Source organism: Coccinella septempunctata, chromosome 8 (assembly GCF_907165205.1).
Source record: "Coccinella septempunctata chromosome 8, icCocSept1.1, whole genome shotgun sequence".
NCBI classification, from domain to species: domain Eukaryota; kingdom Metazoa; phylum Arthropoda; class Insecta; order Coleoptera; family Coccinellidae; genus Coccinella; species Coccinella septempunctata.
In genome coordinates, this window is record NC_058196.1 from 25,199,399 (window position 1) to 25,218,695 (window position 19,297).

General features: G+C 35.1%; 2 protein-coding genes across 3 annotated transcripts in view; both read right to left on the reverse strand.

The window, feature by feature from the left end:
* The window catches only part of LOC123319349, a 78,760-nt gene extending 65,890 nt beyond the window's left edge, over window positions 1-12,870 (reverse strand). For both annotated transcript variants that reach the window (XM_044906265.1, XM_044906264.1), the window contains exon 1: window positions 12,726-12,870. The gene's annotated coding sequence lies outside the window, so the exon portion shown is untranslated. The remainder of the gene's footprint in view (window positions 1-12,725) is intronic.
* A 1,637-nt stretch (window positions 12,871-14,507) lies between these two features.
* LOC123319091 (putative defense protein 3) lies at window positions 14,508-18,993 on the reverse strand. Its single transcript, XM_044905941.1, has 3 exons — window positions 18,708-18,993; window positions 17,302-17,515; window positions 14,508-14,671 (listed from the first exon to the last, which is right to left on the reverse strand). The coding sequence occupies exons 1-3, from the start codon at window positions 18,913-18,915 to the stop codon at window positions 14,608-14,610; spliced, it is 486 nt and encodes a 161-aa protein (XP_044761876.1). The 5' UTR covers window positions 18,916-18,993; the 3' UTR covers window positions 14,508-14,607.
* Window positions 18,994-19,297: the final 304 nt, after the last annotated feature.

Sequence of the window (19,297 nt, forward strand, 5' to 3'; positions counted from 1 at the left end):
ATGTACAAGAGCTTATCTCAGAATGCCCATATTGCACATTTCACAGTCCATTTCCACCTGACATACTAACGCTATAATCTATGACAAACAGAGCGAAGTTTCCAAAAGGCTGATCACAGGGGAGCACTGATAGTGTTTTCGAATTAACGATAATTTGCCATTCGGATGCATCAACTAGCACGAAAGTGTTGAATACACACCAAATATTAATCAACACTTGAATGGGGCATAAATAAGGACTTTTCGTCGACACAGTGGAGATATAAAAGAGGAAAGGGACAATCGCCTGATTTTCCCCATGATATAACTAGGGAAAAAAGTACGATTTCCAGACAGAAACGAAAAGATAGTCCGACAGTGGAGATAAAGTCCCTGTGACAGTATATTCAGATTTTTATTCTAACAACAAAATATGTAATATTCTTTATTTGTGCTAAATGACAGTAGGATATATCTTGATATATTTTAACTTCCATTCTCTCGTGGCTTGTTCCTATCTAGTAGGTTGCTTTAATTTGGAATCGCAACAACGATGAGTATAGTATAGAAGTCTTGCAGCGTGCGAGTTGTATAACAATTGAGACTCATGTAGCGAGGGTCCGACTCAGATGGAGCGGCTACATGCTGAAGATGCAAGACACAAGACTCCCCAAATTAGCTCTGTATGGCGAATTCACAGAGGGATCACGGAAACCAGGAGGCCAGTATAAGCGGTTTAAAGATATATTGCATCAATCCCTAAAATTAGGTTATGCCAATCATAACTGGGAACAACTAGCGTTAGACAGATCTCAATGGAGGTCTTTGGTCCACAGTTATAATGGAGTCTCGAGAAGAATACAGCGACGGCCAGACCTGGTTGGTGACTGTCCATGCCCGGAGTATGGAAGGATCCGTAGGTCACAGATGGGTCCCTTCAGTCACAGGAGGGCACACAGTCGCAAGTAGCCCTAAGAAATTCTAAGTTTGATGGCACCGATAGTTTTGTTTTTGAGTCTTTTTGAATTGATGCACATTCTGAAAGAGCAACTCTTCTAGTAATAAATCTGAGAATTTCATCTATCTAGGTGCAACCGTTCGGTCTTGACGAATTTTCAACTGACCCCAGAAGCTTCAGGATTTTTCGAAGGTCAGCTTTCGAGTCATTTATATCTCAGTAAAAGTAACCGTAAATGGAAATGTGATACATATTCTGAAAAAGCAACTCTTCTTGTAATAAATCAGAAAATTTCATCCATCTAGGCGCAACCGTTCGGTCTTGACGAATTTTTAACTAAGCCCAGCAGTTTCAGGATTTTTCGAAGGTCAGATTTCGAGTCGTTTATCTCTCAATAAAAGTAACCATAGATGGAAGTGTGGTACATATTCTGAAAGAGCAACTCTTCTAGTAATGAATCTGAGAATTTCATCCATGTAGGTGCAACCGTTCGGTCTTGACGAATTTCTGCTCAGAAAATGCACCGAAAACTTATATTTCCATATCTCTCAAACGGTGCTTGCAAAAAAAAAAGCTGGACAAACATGGACCTACGATGGACAAACGATCCTGAAATTTAGGTTTGAAAATTTTCATTTAGGGTGCCAACTTCACACTTTCCAAAATTTGCATAGATTGCATGGATTTCTATGGTTCTGTGGATGGACAAATGAAAAAATTGGGTGGGCACAAGTGGATTTAGGTTGAACAAACGATCTATACCATCCAAAATAAGTTTTGGTTCTGTGGATGGACAAATGAAAAAATTGGGTGGACACAAGTGGATTTAGGTTGGATAAACGATCTATACCATCCAAAATAAGTTTTTGCGATTCTTGATATTTAGACTATAGTTGTCATTATCATTCTCAATCTTCGAGTGAACTCCTCCGTCAATACTCTCTTCATCTGACTCTAACTGATTGGTCTAGCTTGTTTGAGCTCTAGATACTTGAACGTATGTCTTTCCTTTAATGCTTCGATTTCTGTACCTTCCTTTCTTAGCGTCTTCTTCAGAAATTCTTGGTCAATGAGTCTAGCTCAAACGTTCGCAAACTACAAACATTTAAAGAAGATAATGTTGCTCTAATTTCTAGGAACAAGTGCGCAAAATGGCAACTTTTACACAAAAGCAATATCTAATTTCCGAAAGGCGAGCAGCTTGGAGTAAATTCAATTCAGAGACCAACTTTTCCCTTCCAATCTTGTGCTTCCAGACTCGTAAGAACGTTGTCCCGATAGATTTATCTTGAATACATCACATCCAGGTCAAATTAAATTCCCGAGCTGATTACAGGTTTCGTACCGCCTGCATTCAAGTCGTTTCTGAAGAACTCAGAAGTGGGACAACGAATCAAGATGGCACATCCGGTTATGACAGCTCGAAGACAGGCTCCCAAGTTCGTAATGATGCTTCTAGGACCCCGTAATTCGTATAGTTTAAGTATTGTGCCCTGGATAGGCGAGGGGATGGGAATAATTCCGAGTTTAAACACGTCGACAATAAACTCGTATATCCCTAATTAATTATTCAAGTGGTTTTGGCTCACCGCATTAGACAGTGGAACAATGGTCACATTTGCAGTCAAATTGCCAGGGAATGGAGCCGAACTGCTTCATATATATCCTTGTTTATACTACAAAGAGGCAGTTTGGTTGCCTCCCAAAATATTGAAATGCTGCGAAGATTTATCACAGAATATTCCCAAAAAAAAAGTTAATAATAGTTTCTGTGAGTCTTCACTTGATATAAACTCATCTTGAGTATCAGTAGGTAGATTTTTTGAATGTCCTCATCAAAATGTAACTACTTCAATCAATCAAATCATTTGAATACTTATTTAGCAGTAATAAATTAGTATTCAATTAGTGACCATCAATTCCAAGCGTTTTTCTATCGCAGAAGGAGCTGTGTTGCTCTGACGAGGTCAAATGACATCGAAACCGTGGTCAGCATCTGCTCTTCTTCGATGGAACGTTCTCCATTTAGTTGTCCTGAACATGGCAAATTGGCTATTTCAATTCAGATCGTTACACTTGTGGGTGGTATGCATCTTACTTTATTCTTATTATATTGCAATAAAAGCTACAGGGTCATACTAAATTAGTCAATCGTGACAGAAGTAATTCTCAACAATTTGTCCGTCAAAAGGATGTGTTTTTCATGTCAGTTTACAAAACTGAATATGAAATGTGTTTCTTTGATATAAATTTAATAAAAATGAATAAACGGAGATGGGCTTACCCACTTCGAAAATTTCATCGCATGAGTATTTTAGGAACAATTGTACAATTTGATTATAGTGATGATCAGAAATAACACAGGAGAATTTCTGCAAAGGACTCAATACAAAAAATTGATTTGGGCAAGCAGTGTTCATAAATTGATAATAATCATAATGACATTGAAACAAATTTGTTTAGGTGTATTTTCTGTTGTAATATAATCTATCCCATGCATACAGGGTGAGTCTTTGACTCGTACAAATATTTTAACAGTAGATTCTTGAGGTCAGAAGAAACACTTTTTTCCTATACCATTTTTTCCGATTCGGCCCTGATAAAAGATACGGCCATTTTGAGTTTTCATATTGAGCTGTGCCACCCCTATAAAAACAAAATAACGTTCGGAATAACAAGCTAAATCTGTGACACTACATATCTGTGGATCTTTTAAACAGAGTTGTATTCAGCGAAGTACCCAATTTTTCAAATTTCACAGATACTTTTTAATTTTTGAACATCAAATTACTCGTAAACGGCGCATATTAAGAGAAAATATGAGGAATACTTTTAATTCATCAAATAAATGAAACTATATTCCGAAATTCATTTCATTCGATAAAACCGTTTGTGAGATAGAACTGAAAATAACAATTTTCATGGTTTTCCAGCAGCCTGTATCTTTTAAAGCAAGTCGATTCAGAAAAAATTGTAAAGGGAAAAAGTGTTTCTCTTGACCTCAAAAATCTACTGTTAAAATATTTTTACGAGTCAAATACTAACCCTGTATAATTTCTAATAGATTGAAGACCTACATTATCGTAGGTACATAATTATTATTGCTTATACTTCAGCATACAACACTATATAGTTCATGGATACTTTTCTCAATGCGATGAAAATGAACACATGAGCAAACTATTACAATACGCAAGAATGAAAAATATTTATTCATTTCCTACAATGTCAACAGTCACTCCATCGAACTGAAATATTAATTCCGATTACAAACATCTATCATAAAGAGAACAAACAACATTATCTCCTTCAGAATTGGAAATCGATTTTTCGTACCCTAAATTTCTATGCTTCATTTCAATATCATCATTATCATGAATTATTAACACAGGATTTGTGGTAATATTATGTGCAGGTGACTCTCCAATATGACTTCAGCTAAAAGTGATTGCGATTGCAACTCAGAAAAATGTCAAATGTTCTCATTTATAGTTGAGAATTGAGGATATGGAATTGTTGAAATCCTACGATTCTATCGATGGATTTTCAGTCAATTCTCTGTCATTGCGCATCAAAAATAGGTTAATCATAATCTAATCTATCCCATTGCCGTATGGCAGACACTTGTCAATTCATATCCAAACACAATATGGCGATGTAGATAATACGATATTGATGTATGGTAAGGTAAATAGAAGACTTGATAGAGAGTAATACTCTCGAAGATAAATCACAAGGACGGTCTATATTTCGACGTAGACACACGTCAAGTTGGAACAGGTTGTTAATCATTGAATCGGAATTAATGTCAGGGGGAAACCCAATTAAAATTTGCAACGAAGGGGTCAAATGTGCCGTCTAGGCTTACCTTTGGGGATTGTCACATTTTACATCCAATGCATAGACATAGAGACATGGACTGAGTAATGTCAGCATGAAAATGTATTTTTTATAGAAAGAGAGAAATAATCGTCGGGCATTTACCTGTCTCTTTTTTGTTCACATAGAGGTCAGTGTGGACCAATCGAAATTCTAGAAAAAGACAACTGCATGCCCGACTTGCGTTTCTCTCTGTCACTTTTTTTGACCGTATTTCATGCATAGATATAAAGGGAAGGCACAGTCCATGTCTATATGTCTCTGATACAATGTAAACTTTTCTATGATCTAGTGCGCTCAATTCTGTAGTGAATTGAACTTTACAAAAAATTTTGTGGGTATTATTTTTCGCCCTCTTTAGCATAATATAGTAAAATGAAACAACTAAGTAGGCAGCAAAACAAATAAATACGAAAAAAACAGCAATCTAAATTATCTAGAAATCATTGATAATAACACAGGCGAAATTTCGCATCATTTTACATTTCCGGTAGTTTCGCACTCGTGGAAACATACATTCATGTACGAAACAGGAAGTTGTACATTCAGCGCGGCAAATTTCCGGTTCATATGCCTCGTTTCCGGAAAAAGTCCGGATGTGGAAAAAACTTTTCATGTCAGCCGGGTAATTTTCAGTCAAGCTCATTTTTTATGCAACATATAAAAATCAGAGTGGATGTAGTAATACTCGTATTCCTTCCGGTAATGGTATTTATGCTACTTTCCAACCAGTTTTATACAGGGTCGTTCAAAACGAAATGCAAATTCACAATCCGATAATTATATGACAATTGAGTTTGACTTGTCCATACAAATGTTGAATATTGCAATGTACGCATCGTAAGTTTGGCCTAGATGTTTTTTATCTCTTTTAATGAAGACGGCTAAGTAATTTTGTGTAAAATAACTATCACACTGTGTATATCGTTAACAGAAACATTTGTATGATGCGAGTCAAGCTCTTATAATCTTATAGTCTTATAATCACGAGTTTTTCATCCAGTTTCTCTGAAATCCTCTCTGAGAAGTCAACTTTGCTGTCCCAACAGGAATCATTTGGTCCCCCGGTAGTTTAGGTTCATCTTTCTTCTACTGTGTGGACATAAAACGAAGATAAAGTCTCGCGACTCTGTTAATTTCATCGCCATTAATCTTCTTCGCTCTTGTTTCCGCCGTATCATCACACTGGGTCCGATAAATCTAGCAGCGAATTTCAATAGACGTCAGAATTGTTCTAGTTTCAACTTCTGCCATTTGCAGCAAGCGGCTGTCGATGTTCGAGCAAAGGGCGTTCTCATAGCTTGTCAAAAATTCCCCCCTGAAACTACCATTGGAAAATATTCATCCGATTACTGTTGAGAGGACTGAAATTCTGTTTGAGTTTGTTCATTACAGTGGTTGACAATGATTGAAAGAAACCCTAAATGCTAATACACTGCTCAACAAATGATAGGGATCACAGACCTTCAGAATATTTATTTTGGTCAGATACTAGAGTATGTTTAGTTGATATCCATGTTTTTTTTTAATGTTAGAATGAAGAGTTTCATAAAAAAAATTTAATTGAAAATGTTCATCATATACGGCAAAAATAACCATAAAACGTGCTCAAAATACCAGTGTGTGAAGAAAAAAAAATTCCATACGTCCCGCAATGAATTACCATCAAGTAAACACTCACCCTGCGCATTTGATGCTCGATGTAAACAATTTCATGAATTTTCCATGAACGAAATCTAATTTGCAGTAAAATTCGAAGTTCAAATAACAAACTAGAATGCTCATCGAAATAAAAACTAATTTAACGTTGCGATAAATGGTGGATGATACATACAGCCTCGCCACCGAGGGTTCCAGCGTCAGAACGAAATTAAATAGACGTCCATCCGCCCTCAGTACAGTGGGGTCCGTACGTGTCATAAATTTGGGGAATTTGCGCCATTTGAATTTTCAGAAATACATACCGTAATTGTGTACTTGCGTACCTATGGGTTCGAATCGATTTACCTGATTCGAAGTATACAAGGTGAGTCTTTGACTCGTACAAATATTTCAACAGTAGATTCATGAGGTCAAAAGAAACCCTTTTTTCCTATAACATTTGTTCCGGTTCGGCCCAGATAAAAATATACAACCATTTTAAGTTTTCATAATGAGCTGTGCCACCCCTGAAAAAACAAAATTACCTTCAGAATAACCAACTAAATCTCTGACGCCTACACATCTGTGGATCTTTTAAACAGAGTTGTATTCAGCCAAAGTACCCAATTTTTCAAATTTCACAGATACTTTTCGATTTTTTAACATCAAATTACTCGAAAACGGCGCATTATACGAGAAAATATGAAGAATACTTTTATTTTACAAAACGTTCAAATATTCATTAGATAGTGTCTAACTCAGTTTCAATAGTTGGGTTGTTTGGATTTTTGGTATTTTTATGGTCCGTAATGATCATAATGAGAAAACTGGAAGACGTGAGTGAGATCTGGTGATCGAAAAAGATTAATCAAATAAATGAATAACTATTTTCCGAAATTCATTTCATTCGATTAAACCGTTTATGAGATCTTAAAATAAGATTTTTTATGTTTTTTCAACAGCCTGTATCTTTTAAACCGAGCCGATTCGGAAAAAATGGTGAAGGAAAAGTGTTTCTTTTGACCTACACAGGGTTAGAACTATTTAGAGGCTGACTATAGGAGTATTGAAAACAGTTAAAAATAAAGGGTGGCTTAAATTACAAAAAAGTAGTACACCAGTATAATCGCTATATAGAATTATAACTATACTCCATTCACTTTTATTTTAGCAGTCGGTTGGCCATGGAAATTTGACACATTTCAGTCTGTATAGTACGAAAATGTGGGGATATGACGCTTGTCAAAACATTTTTGGGTTTTAAATCAACGCTATGTTGTTCGTTCTACGTAAAAGTTTCTGTTATTACGTATTTCATCACAATGTCGAAACTCTTCGGAAAATATGTGACGAACATAATTGAAGTTCATACAAACTGATGGAAGGCATACAAAATCCAGTTATTTGCGTGGAAAATACAAGAGATCAGTATGATATCATAATATGCACTAGCTTGAGGAGAGTTAATGTTCGTTATCTTCTTTGGCTAAAGTTTGAATACATTACATCAGTTGTAGATTTCAAAAATATTAACCCGAAGATGAAATGCATATGTTGCAGTGGTTGGGAATGGGTATCTCCCGAAAGAATTAACAGGTAATTTCAAGAATGTTGAATTCTTCAACTAAAAGCATCTTGCATCAATATAAGTAGAAGGAATTAAAGGAAGTTTCAATCAAGATGAACTTCACCTTTGAACAAGAATTTCACATGAATAAACAATTAGCATGCAACTGACACGTATTTGTGGCTGTTCATCTTAATGCATTGATAATAATTAACAATAATTAGGTATTTATTGGTACCTTAAGGCATTTACAATATATAGGACAAGTCAAATGAAAAATAGAAAAATCATTTTTCGGGAACTTATTCTACGATGACATTCATCGAAAATCCTGTAGTAAACTTTTCGCATTAATTCACTCAAACATAAAATTCTCAAATGCCACCACTTTTTTGGGTCTCCCAATAGAAGGAAATTATTTGTCATCCTCTTCATTCACAATATCTTTCTGAACGTGGAAATATTCAACTGAAATATAAGTCGTTTAGATTTAGATGAAACATTATATAAATTCTCTTACATTGAATATGTTCGCTACCGTCTGACGAAGTGTGAATTTTATAATATCAGGGTATAACTATTCGAATGAGCGGACCTGAATTCTAAATAGCACTTCCTGAAACCCTGTCTCTTTTTTCAATCACTTTCGGCATTTTCGTAATAAAAATTGATATTAGTTGTGGCAACGGTGTTATGACATTAACGACATTTCATGAGTGCCAACCTTACTCCGTTCTAGTTACAAAAACTTGAGAAAATTATTTCATGGCCAACCTACTGCTAAAATAAATGTGAATGCAGTATACACACCGAATTTCGTGTAGTTATCTCCAAAAACAAATGAGTTATGAAGAAAAAATGATAATCTTGATTTTCAGTTTTTCCAGATATCTTAGGAACCATCAGAGATATTCAGGAACTGTTTACACCCACCCACTCATCCTTGAATAACGCAACTTTTTCGTAATTTAAGCTACCCTGTATTTCTAACGGTTTTCAATACCCCTGTAGTCCCTCTCCAAATAGTTCTAACCCTGTATACTGATATAATATTATATATCGAAATGTTTGTTTAACATTTCTTGCCAAACAAAAAACTTGGCTGCAGACACAGCCATCAAATGTGATGAGAAAAAGCGCGGAAACGTTCGACTGGTAGCGTTCCAGAAGCATCTGTTCTCCTCGAGCTGGGAGTCGTGTTGCTCTGGAGAGATCAAATAAAATCGAAACCATGGTCATCATTTCTGCCTTGATGAGAAAGTATTTCATTCGGCACCCTCACAAATGGTGTATAGATATTTCGATTCCGATCGTAACATTTGTGGATATTTTTATACATATGTAAGCGTCTAAATATCATTACTTTATGTTATGTGTTTAAAGCACTTCTTATTCGATTCATTGAGAGTTGTCTGGCTACCATTTCCTATTTCGTTTTATTTTCATTTTAATCATTTACTGCTCAGTTGTTCCCATATTTTATCTTCATGTCAATGTCATTGAGTTTATGGTGGTTTGAACGTCCCCAACTAAACTCAGTCGACTGGGTTTTGAGTTGTATCAACCGAATTAACTTGTTCAAACTCAAAATTGAAATTCTCTGGATAGTTGTAGCGTGTATATAGTTCAACATTTCGCCTCTCAACTTGCCATATAAATTAATATCGATTTCGAACGTTGGTCAGCAGCTGCGATCGCCGTTTGGTAGTAACAAATTGAAATTTCATCATGTATTTTCCCGGATGAGCACGAGTGGCTGAAAGCCGTAGATTCGTACGTAAGTTCTCGCTGGATGAACCGACGCCAATTTGCAAACGAACAGGAACAAGTTGGCATAGCTTATGCAGATTTCACAGCTCCGGTCTAGACGTTTAGGATGAGTATTTTTTATTGAGGCCCGGAGGCGGGAGGACGTTTTTCCTTCGAGTTTATGAATAATTTTATAGATCATGAATAAAATCAAGCAGGAATTTCATCTTCTGGGGGAGACTCTGCCCGTGAGTGATGAGCACATTTATAAGTGGGCTAGCTGTTGAATATATAAATGAGGTAAACTTCATATACCACCAATATACCATAAAAAATTGGTGTTTTATTCAGGACTAAGAAAATTAGAACTTTCTTCTCTTCAATTACGTAATATGAATAACATTGATTGGGTTAGTGTTCAACATTTTCAGCTGCACATAATGGACGAGTTCAGGAACGTTTGACAACCTTGTAAATAAAAAAAGAAAAGAAAAAGCTCTTTCAACGCAAACGTATTTTTTCATAATTATATTTATGCCTTTCGGTTGCTTTCATCATTTTACAATCCTTGTAATGTCCTCGGCTACAAGTCCAAGTGATATGAAAGAAAATTTATATTGTATTTCCAAGGAAAGTTTTGACATTATTCAGGCGTTTTTTCGTTTTTCGTTATATTTATGGTTTCATACATAGACAAGGATTTATTTATTATTAAAATATGGTTTCATCACAGAACACATTTTTAGTTCAGGCGTTCTGTGATTAAACCATAGTCTAATAATGCGAAAATTTTCAGTCTATGGATGAAACCATAAATAAAATGAACGAAACACGAAAAAAACGCCTGAATAATGTCAAAACTCACCTTGAAAATATGTGCAATATAAATTTTATTTTAATCACTTGGATTTGAGAGCCGGGTACATTCCAAGGATTATAAAATGATGAAAGCAACCGAAAGGCACAAATATAATTAAAAAAAAATACATTTCCATTGAAAGAATTTTTTCTATTATTTACAAGTTTGGCAAACGTTCCTTAACTCGTCCATTGAATTCTGATTCTCATAATTCTCGGATTATTTCTAAAGAAAAGTATGACACCAATTCTGGGAAATTTGAAGAAATAATAGTTTTTCACAATATTTTTCAAACCATTTTATTTCACTTCAATTTTTCAAAGTCAAGTTTTTTTCGCATCGAATTATGAAATTGAGACTTAGAAAGTAGTCACATAAGGACAAGCAACTTATTTCTCAGATCCAAATCCACCTACCAAGCTAAAAAATAAGTCGGAATACAGGACGAGTTTTTGACTAGTACAGATATTTAACAGTAGGTTCTTGAGGTTATAAGAACCTACCATTTTTTCCGATTCGGCCCTGTCAGAAAGATATAGCCAATTTAAGTTCTCCTAACACGCTGTGCCACCCCTGGAAAAGCAAAATTATCTTCAGAATAATTAGCTAAATCTGTGACACTACACATCTGTGGATCTTTTAAACAGAGTTGTATTCAGCCAAAGTAACCAATTTTCCGAATATCACAGATACTTTTTGATTTTTGAACATCGAATTACTCAAAAACGGCGCATTATACGGGAAAATATGAAGAATATTTTTATTTAACAAAATGTTCAAATATTCATTAACTAGCGTCCAACTTGGTTCCAATAGTTGGGTTCTTTTAATTTTTGGTATTTTTATGGTACGGAATGGTCATAATGAGAAAACTAGAAGAAATGGGTGATATTAATCAGATATTAATTAGATTAATGAAATAAATGAAAAATTTTTAGACCGAAATTCATTTCATTCAATAAAACCGTTTTAGAGAACTATAAATAACTTTTTCATGATTATTCAACAGCCTGTATCTTTTAAACCGAGCCGATTAAGTAAAAATGGTAAAGGAAAAAAGTGTTTCTTTTTACCTCAAGAATCTACTGTTGAAATATTTGTACGAGTCTAAGACTCACCCTGTATCAGATATAAATATTTTCAATACACTTAAGTATTGGCAATTCATATGAAGAACGCAATATTACCCTCCAACAAAAATATAAAATGTTTTGAAATTTTCCACCAGTGATTGGAAAGCCAATTCAATTTTTAACTCTATTTTTTGTTATTCAAATATCGACACACGATATAAGGACCTGTTAAAAGAAAGTGAACAAATGAATAATGTTCAGAATTGATAAAGAATTCATACAAAAAAGAAGAAATTATAATGGTTCTGCTTCTGAAATTTAAACAATATGGGGCACAGGGCAGATATATTATAATACCCAACAATTTTTAATTCAAATTTAGCAACTTTTACTCCATAATTGAAGAGTTTTTCATACTGCCTCTCCGAGGAGTGGAAAATATAGAAAATTCCTTTTAAATGGTAACCTCAACTTTTCGAAGCAAAAATTAATAGAAATTTCGTTGATGAAGGTGATTCAGTCATTGACGGTTTTTTCTTATTAATGGTTTAGAATCCACAAGTATCAAAACCTAATTGCTTGTATTTTGCCTATATCAATGGAAATAATTTTTTCGAAAATTTCAAAAGTTGATTGTATCAAATTTCGTTGAGAAGCAACAGTTCTCATAGCTCTCGGCTTCGATAGACTCAGTTATGAGGGATAAAAATGAAAAATAAATATTGAATGAAATAATATATTGAAAGCTTCGACAAAAAGCATATCAACAGCTGATACTTTTATGACATCTCATTACGTTTACATTTTAAAAAACGTGACGCTCAAAGCTTCGAACAGTTCTTGCACTAAAATTAGCTCAAAGCTTCAACGATTTGAAGTGTTTTACACCGGAATATATGCTCAACAAATGCACCTTCTTGAATTTTCATTTTAATATATATTCACGACTCAAAAACATGAAATTATTTCCGTTTAGTTGATTGAAATTCCGCTGACCAAGAATTCAACAACAAAGCTCACCACTCTTCCGATGAAACGTCGTTCCAAACCACGCGTTTGGCACACTGAGTTCCCGGTTTCCTCACGCAGCAGTTACTAGCGTCGCGACGCGCACTTCAGTAATGACGAGGAATATTGTCCAACCGGCCGGCCTCTGTGGTGACGACGCCGACGTCGAAAATGGGGGTGGTGATGCCGTAGTCACCCCATCTAGTGGAATCGCGACACTAGCCACGAAGAGTCGTGATCGTTTGTTATTGTGCACCCCTGGGGTAAGAAAATGCATTTCGTGTAGCAAAGAGGACGCGAGGGGGTCGCGTAAAAGGGAAATATATGGGAAAATTCGCTGGGTACTTCGAGAAACAGAGGGGTACCCTAGCGGGGAGCGACGTTGGGGGTAATGATCTGGGAATTTTCCGGTTAATGTACGATCGTTGTGAGTCCATTTTGAACACGACATTTTTTAATGTTGAACATCGTTTACCGATGAGTTTCCGCAGGCAGAAAACTGAGAATGTATAATGGGGATGAAGTGATTTTATTGCTAAATAAAATCGTTCTCTCGATCAAGTCAAGATCAATGGTTACAACCTAAAGGATTAACAAGCGTCAGAAGTACAGATCCTGTCTTTACTTTATCTGATTTTTCTCTAACTCTCATAGTTCTCGAGAAGCACATAGAATTTTGTGACATTCTGCACACTCACCACAGCCTGAAATTGAAATGAGACCTCTGAATTACAAATTTCTAAAATTTTTTGCTCAAAAAGAAGGCTTTTTTTCGTCATAGAAAACTCCCTCTGAATATCTACGTAATAAATCGGAGTATAATACCAGAATTGTAAAAAGTCCTTAATTTGGTCACAGATTCTCAAAAAATTCATCCAGTAGTTACAGCGCCCTGAATTTCATCCTAATAAGGAATTCATGGAGATTCAGATCTTCAGTTCAGCCTATAGATCAGCCAGAGAAACTTTTAATTCCTTTTCCTATTCACAATTCATTTTGAAAGGATGACAGTGACATCTTATATAGATGGGAGTTGCAGAATGGCGAAGGCGTTGGATACAAAGTTGAATTTCTTATACAGGTGGTCATAAGTCTGGAATAAAATCAATCTGGCAATGACATTTCGTGTTTTACTTTAAACCTAACTGGAATCTGACCAGAATGTTTGTTTTTTTAAATTTTGTGGTCACCAGAAGAACACAAATCTCTTGAAAAAAATAACACTAATAGTTTATCCACCAATAACTTGAAATTGAGGCGCTGAAACACGTAAATTGAGTTCCGATTGATCTTATTTTTTCTTAATGAAATTGAATACCTATTTCTAACCCCTAGGACGCAACCCCATCCAACTTTTGTTTTTCAAATAGGTACAAACATGTATCTTTCATGTGAGGGCACTTTAGAAGATTGGTTGGTTGGTAGAGGAAATATTAATATTTTTTTTACTTCAAGAGAATTTTGTGTTTCTACTGATAACCACAATACTGAAAAAACACAAGATTATGGAAAAATTGTATGGAGTTGCAGCTGATAGGTTGAAGAAAATCAATTAACGGGTTTCATTTCGAGTTATTGGTTGAAGAAATATTAATTTCATTTTAGGCACATGCCAAAAAGTTTGTTAATTTTGAAGAAACTACCTCGATGTTTTGAGATGTTTTTCGCATCAGATAGTAGTGAAACTGCAACATTCACAAAGGTTGATTTTATTATGAAAAAATTCCAAAGGATTCAAACTCGAATTAAACAACTATTGATGTATAGTTATACCATATTGAAATGTAGGTAAATGATATAATGAATAATGGATGTTAAAAAATGTTCTTATAATGGCAATGTACATATGCAATGACTGGTGGAAGTATGATTATTTGGACACTGATGAATGTCTTCACTGGTTGACCTGGGATACCAGCTCTGACCAAAATGTGGAATACTCCTTCAGCACAGTACCCCTAAAAAATAAAGGTTATAAAGTACAAACATACTCTAATTATCGAGTCATGAAAATCTGCCAAAAAGGCACTTGAAGGTGGTGAATTTCAATGAACATCAGAAAGGGTATGCAGGGTGTTTAAAAAAAAAGAAGCAGTACACAGTACACGAAAACTTTCAAAAAAAGGTTAGAACCTCTCCACGAGTGGGACTAATCAGTATAAGCGAAACAATGTATAAATCATAAAAAACAGATCCAGTTAAATTCCACGTCATATTAATAAATGAAAAACAGTGCTGATGGGAGCTCCATTTCGAGCAGGGCCGTAATTATGTATGCCCTTTAGGATCCGCAGCGCCAAAATTTCCTTTATTCGACGGGGATTGATGAACCGAACGTCATTTATAATTCCTGAGGACGGTTACTCAACGAGATAATGAAAGGACATCCGGAGGAGCTGGGTTAGAGCCAATTTGGGTAACTCAATTCCCAATACAACCACGGCACACATTTCACCGTAACTCAAATATCCCTTGATTGATTTTGCATAATTAATCTTCCAGAAGTTAAGACGCGGAAAATTTGTTGGGGTCGATGCGTAAACTGATCAGCGATTCAAGACTTTTTTTCTGAATATTAGCCTAGTGGTATCTTGTTGTGATAAGAAATTTCGATAGAAATGTTCAGATAAGATGCCTATCTGTTTGAGTGAAATTGGGTTTTCGAATTTAGTCGAATTTTCATATTTTTTTAATTTTCGGATAGATTGGTCCTTAATTTTTCATTTTATTTAGATATTATTATTGGTATCTCATTTGGAAAAAAGTAATGAGAAAACATAAAACTTTTTAAAATCGAAATGTATCAAATTAGGTTTCAAAACGAAAAATACTCTTAGGTAAATACATCAAGAATGTAATAATAAAAAGCAAACGAATAGGGTAGATAAATGTGGACTTTTTCTTTGTGATTGATGTTGTATTAGGTTTGCTGAGCATCTGTAGTGATATTTTTCAATTTAGTTACTAAAATACAACAAACAAATTTAAAAAAGCCGTCAAATAAACTCTTAAAATCACATGTGAAATAATGAACGAAATTATGACATCTTCGAGAAGATGCGAAACATAAGTTCAACAAGAAAGATTAGTAGGAAAAGTAGGACAATTGACGTCTTTATAATTTCTACTAAATAGGTACTTTTATCGTGTGTATGATGATTCTATTGAACAAGATTGAAATCAATTTTGAATCAATTAACGTAATCATCCCCAGAGGAGCAGCTACAACACAAATTTCATTAATTTTATTGAAAAAGCGACCCCTATTGTGTATGCATCTGCGATAAATGACATGCTTCGAAAATATTTCATTTACTCGAGCGTGTGAAATTAATATAAGGAGAGATACCCTGGTTCCTGTAGAGTACCTCTACCAAAAAATAGACCTGTATATAGGGGTAATGGTCTAGGACAGCCTGTAAGAATAGTAAAAAAAAAAGATCATTGTACATACTCGAGCGTGTCAGATAAAGATATATGTACGTGGTTAATTACATGTTGAAAAGTATACATTATCTTAATCTGACAATGTAAGCGTGACGAAAATGTTTGGAGGGCACCAAACTTGCAAAAAAATGCACGTGTACATTCTCGAACGCGGTGGTTTTTTTCCTATTTTGAGGCTAATCATTCAGCAATAACGGAAGAAATATAATCTGACAGTTTCAGCAAGCCGAAACAATAAAAATTGTCCATAAAGGTCACAAAAATCGTTTTTTTTTTTAATTATCTCTTCTCCTGGGCTTCAAATTTTTGTCGCATTCATTATAAAAGTTGTAGGGCATAACATTTTCTACAAATTTTGACCGAAGCAATTTTTTCTACGTTTGAACGTTTTTGAGATATATGGCGATAAATGTACATTAGATTGGGTTTCCACATCGACCTTGGCCTTTCGCATGTGTGGCTAAGCTCCTCGCTCTTATCGCCCTCAAACTCGAAAATGGATAAGAGTATGTAAAATAGCTTCAGACAAAAATTGTATAGAATTTTATCATCTACAACTTTCATAATGAACACAGAAACGATTAGAGGTTGAGGAAGGGAGATATTAAAAAAAAAACAGCTTTGTTATCATCTTCAAACTGTCAGATTAAGAAAACCCCCTCTGATTAGTGTCAAGTTAATGGGTCAACACGTCTGCAACACCGAGATTAACCATCTGTATGAAAATCTGACACACTCCAGTATGTACGGTTTTTTTTTGCATTTTCCAAGGACGGCTGTGACCTTGCGTCAAGGCCGAATTGTCAGTCTCTTGGGAAGTAGCTTCCTTTGGGTCCAATTAACATATCCTCTAAAAATCTGAGAAACTCGAAAAAAAACTTTGTTTTGTCATTTTCAACTCTTCCCTACAGTCGGCCCCACTACGCAAACTGTCGGATAAACATGAATTTATCATCAGAGACACGTAGGGCATATACAGTATCTTAATCTGACACACTCGAGTATGTATGTACAACTGACGACTTTTTTTACATCTTTGAAAACCTGCAGACGCTTTCCCCACCGCTGAAAGTGCATACATCATAGAACCTTTTTTTATTTCTACCAGCTAATCTTGGAAATCGTATCAACTTGAACTTACGTGAAATAAACCTGTCCTCCTCTAGAATTAGCAGGAGCCTGCCATAACAATGTAGCCTGGGCTTTCGGTTTTGGGTCGGCATGTGTGATAGCACTGCACTCGGGGTGGATTTTAGTGTTGGGGGTTTCTATCCATCCCCCAATCCAGTTATTGGTGGCTGCATCTCTAGCCTGTATCAGGAAGCCCTTGAACGTGTCAGCACCCTGGATAGTGACTACAAAAACGATATTGAATATTCCCATTTACAGGAAGACCAAAAATTGACGAGTTATGGAGAAATTCATTCGGGTCTGAGTGATAAGAATCCAAACCACTTTATATATTTTCTAAGTTCAAGCAGTTGAAGGAGTAACTATTTTGTGTTTTTGGAATTTCAACTTGCAAATGTTTTCTTTCTCATTATATTCTTTTGAGAATTAATGAATTATTTATCCTATGTAATATGAAATATAACTTGAAAAAACAGTCAAATTTCCAAATTGCGTCCAATATCTGTTTTACTCATATTTTTGGCATGAAAAATCATAAAAACTTCATATTCAAAAGTTCCATTTCACTACTTGTCAGTTTTCCATTGTCAAAGGATAATTTCAAGCTCCTGTATATTTTTGTTCAGTTGAAAATGAAAAAAGAGTAAACTAGGACACATGTGTAAACAGTTTTGAACAAAATAATCAAGATTATCTGTAAAAATTAAAGAGAATGAGTGAATTGTATCGTTCTCTGGTATAAAATAACTAAAGAATTCCGAAAAAGCCATAACAGACATAAACAAATACAAAAGTGACCATGAGACCGTTTGAAGACCCCATCACAGAAAGCAATAAATAGCACATTTTCATGAGAACCAGATTTATGCTAATAATTCAACAACAGGAATTTCCAGAATGAGAATTCACAACATGAACCCTGACAGTTTACTTCCTCGTCCATATCCATACATCCTACTGATTTCGAGGGAAAATTAAAATTTTTGTTGAAATCATACCAGTTACACTTGTTAATGAAGAATAACCACTACCCAAATATTAACTTCCCGTAATGTTTTTTCACTCAACTTGAAATAATAATAATTTATCGTTCGTATTGTAAATATGTTCTTCAATATTATAGTATATTTCTTATATTAAAAAAAAAATTCAATATGTAATACTGTACTAGAAAAACCCACCCTTAAAAAATATGAGAACTAAAATTATTGGCCAATATCTCATTCCAACTAATTTTCTACAGTCTTCAAACATATTATTGTCAAACTCCACTCGGTTAGACATGCTTCAAAGAATATAGCCATGAATGAACTTCAAAACCGTCGAAGCATGATAAATATGTATTCTTCAGAAGAATATTGCCATGAATGAGCTTATCCATTCGACTGTACCAAAACATTCAAATTGACCACTAACCTGTTATTTGGGATCCAGGCCCATAGGTACCACTGGACTGTAGGATCTGATAGGGGCTTGTATGGACAGGTTGGGATCGTGCCTGACCATGGTACGGCTGATTTGGTCTGGGTTTAACGCAAGCATCCACTGGGGCACCATCTGGAAACGCACTAGCTATCACTAGGAAAAAATTTAAGACGATCAGAAGAGTGAGACTCGACATCATAGATGGAATTTGGCGATCTTTCTTTAAGATTGGCGATTTGCTGAATGAATGGGTTTCGCTCAAAAGAGTTAAGATATGTTTTGGGACGAAGAAGTAATGTAGGTTGGATCCAGGTGCGTACTGGTTCATTTTAGTGCAGTTCTAATTTTCCAAAAAGACTCGTATCTAAATTTTTTGTATTTCTATTTAACATCATTGAATTGTTGGAATTGGATATGTTGTAAACGCTTTTTGAAATATGATTTTTTCGAATTGTTGATTGAATACTGTCTCGAGGACAAATTTAGGTATTCCTCTGACTTCATGTACCAGAAGGAATTTTGGTCGCGCCTTATTGAAGTTTACACTATTCAAAAATCGAGATATAGGAAAATTTTGTGTA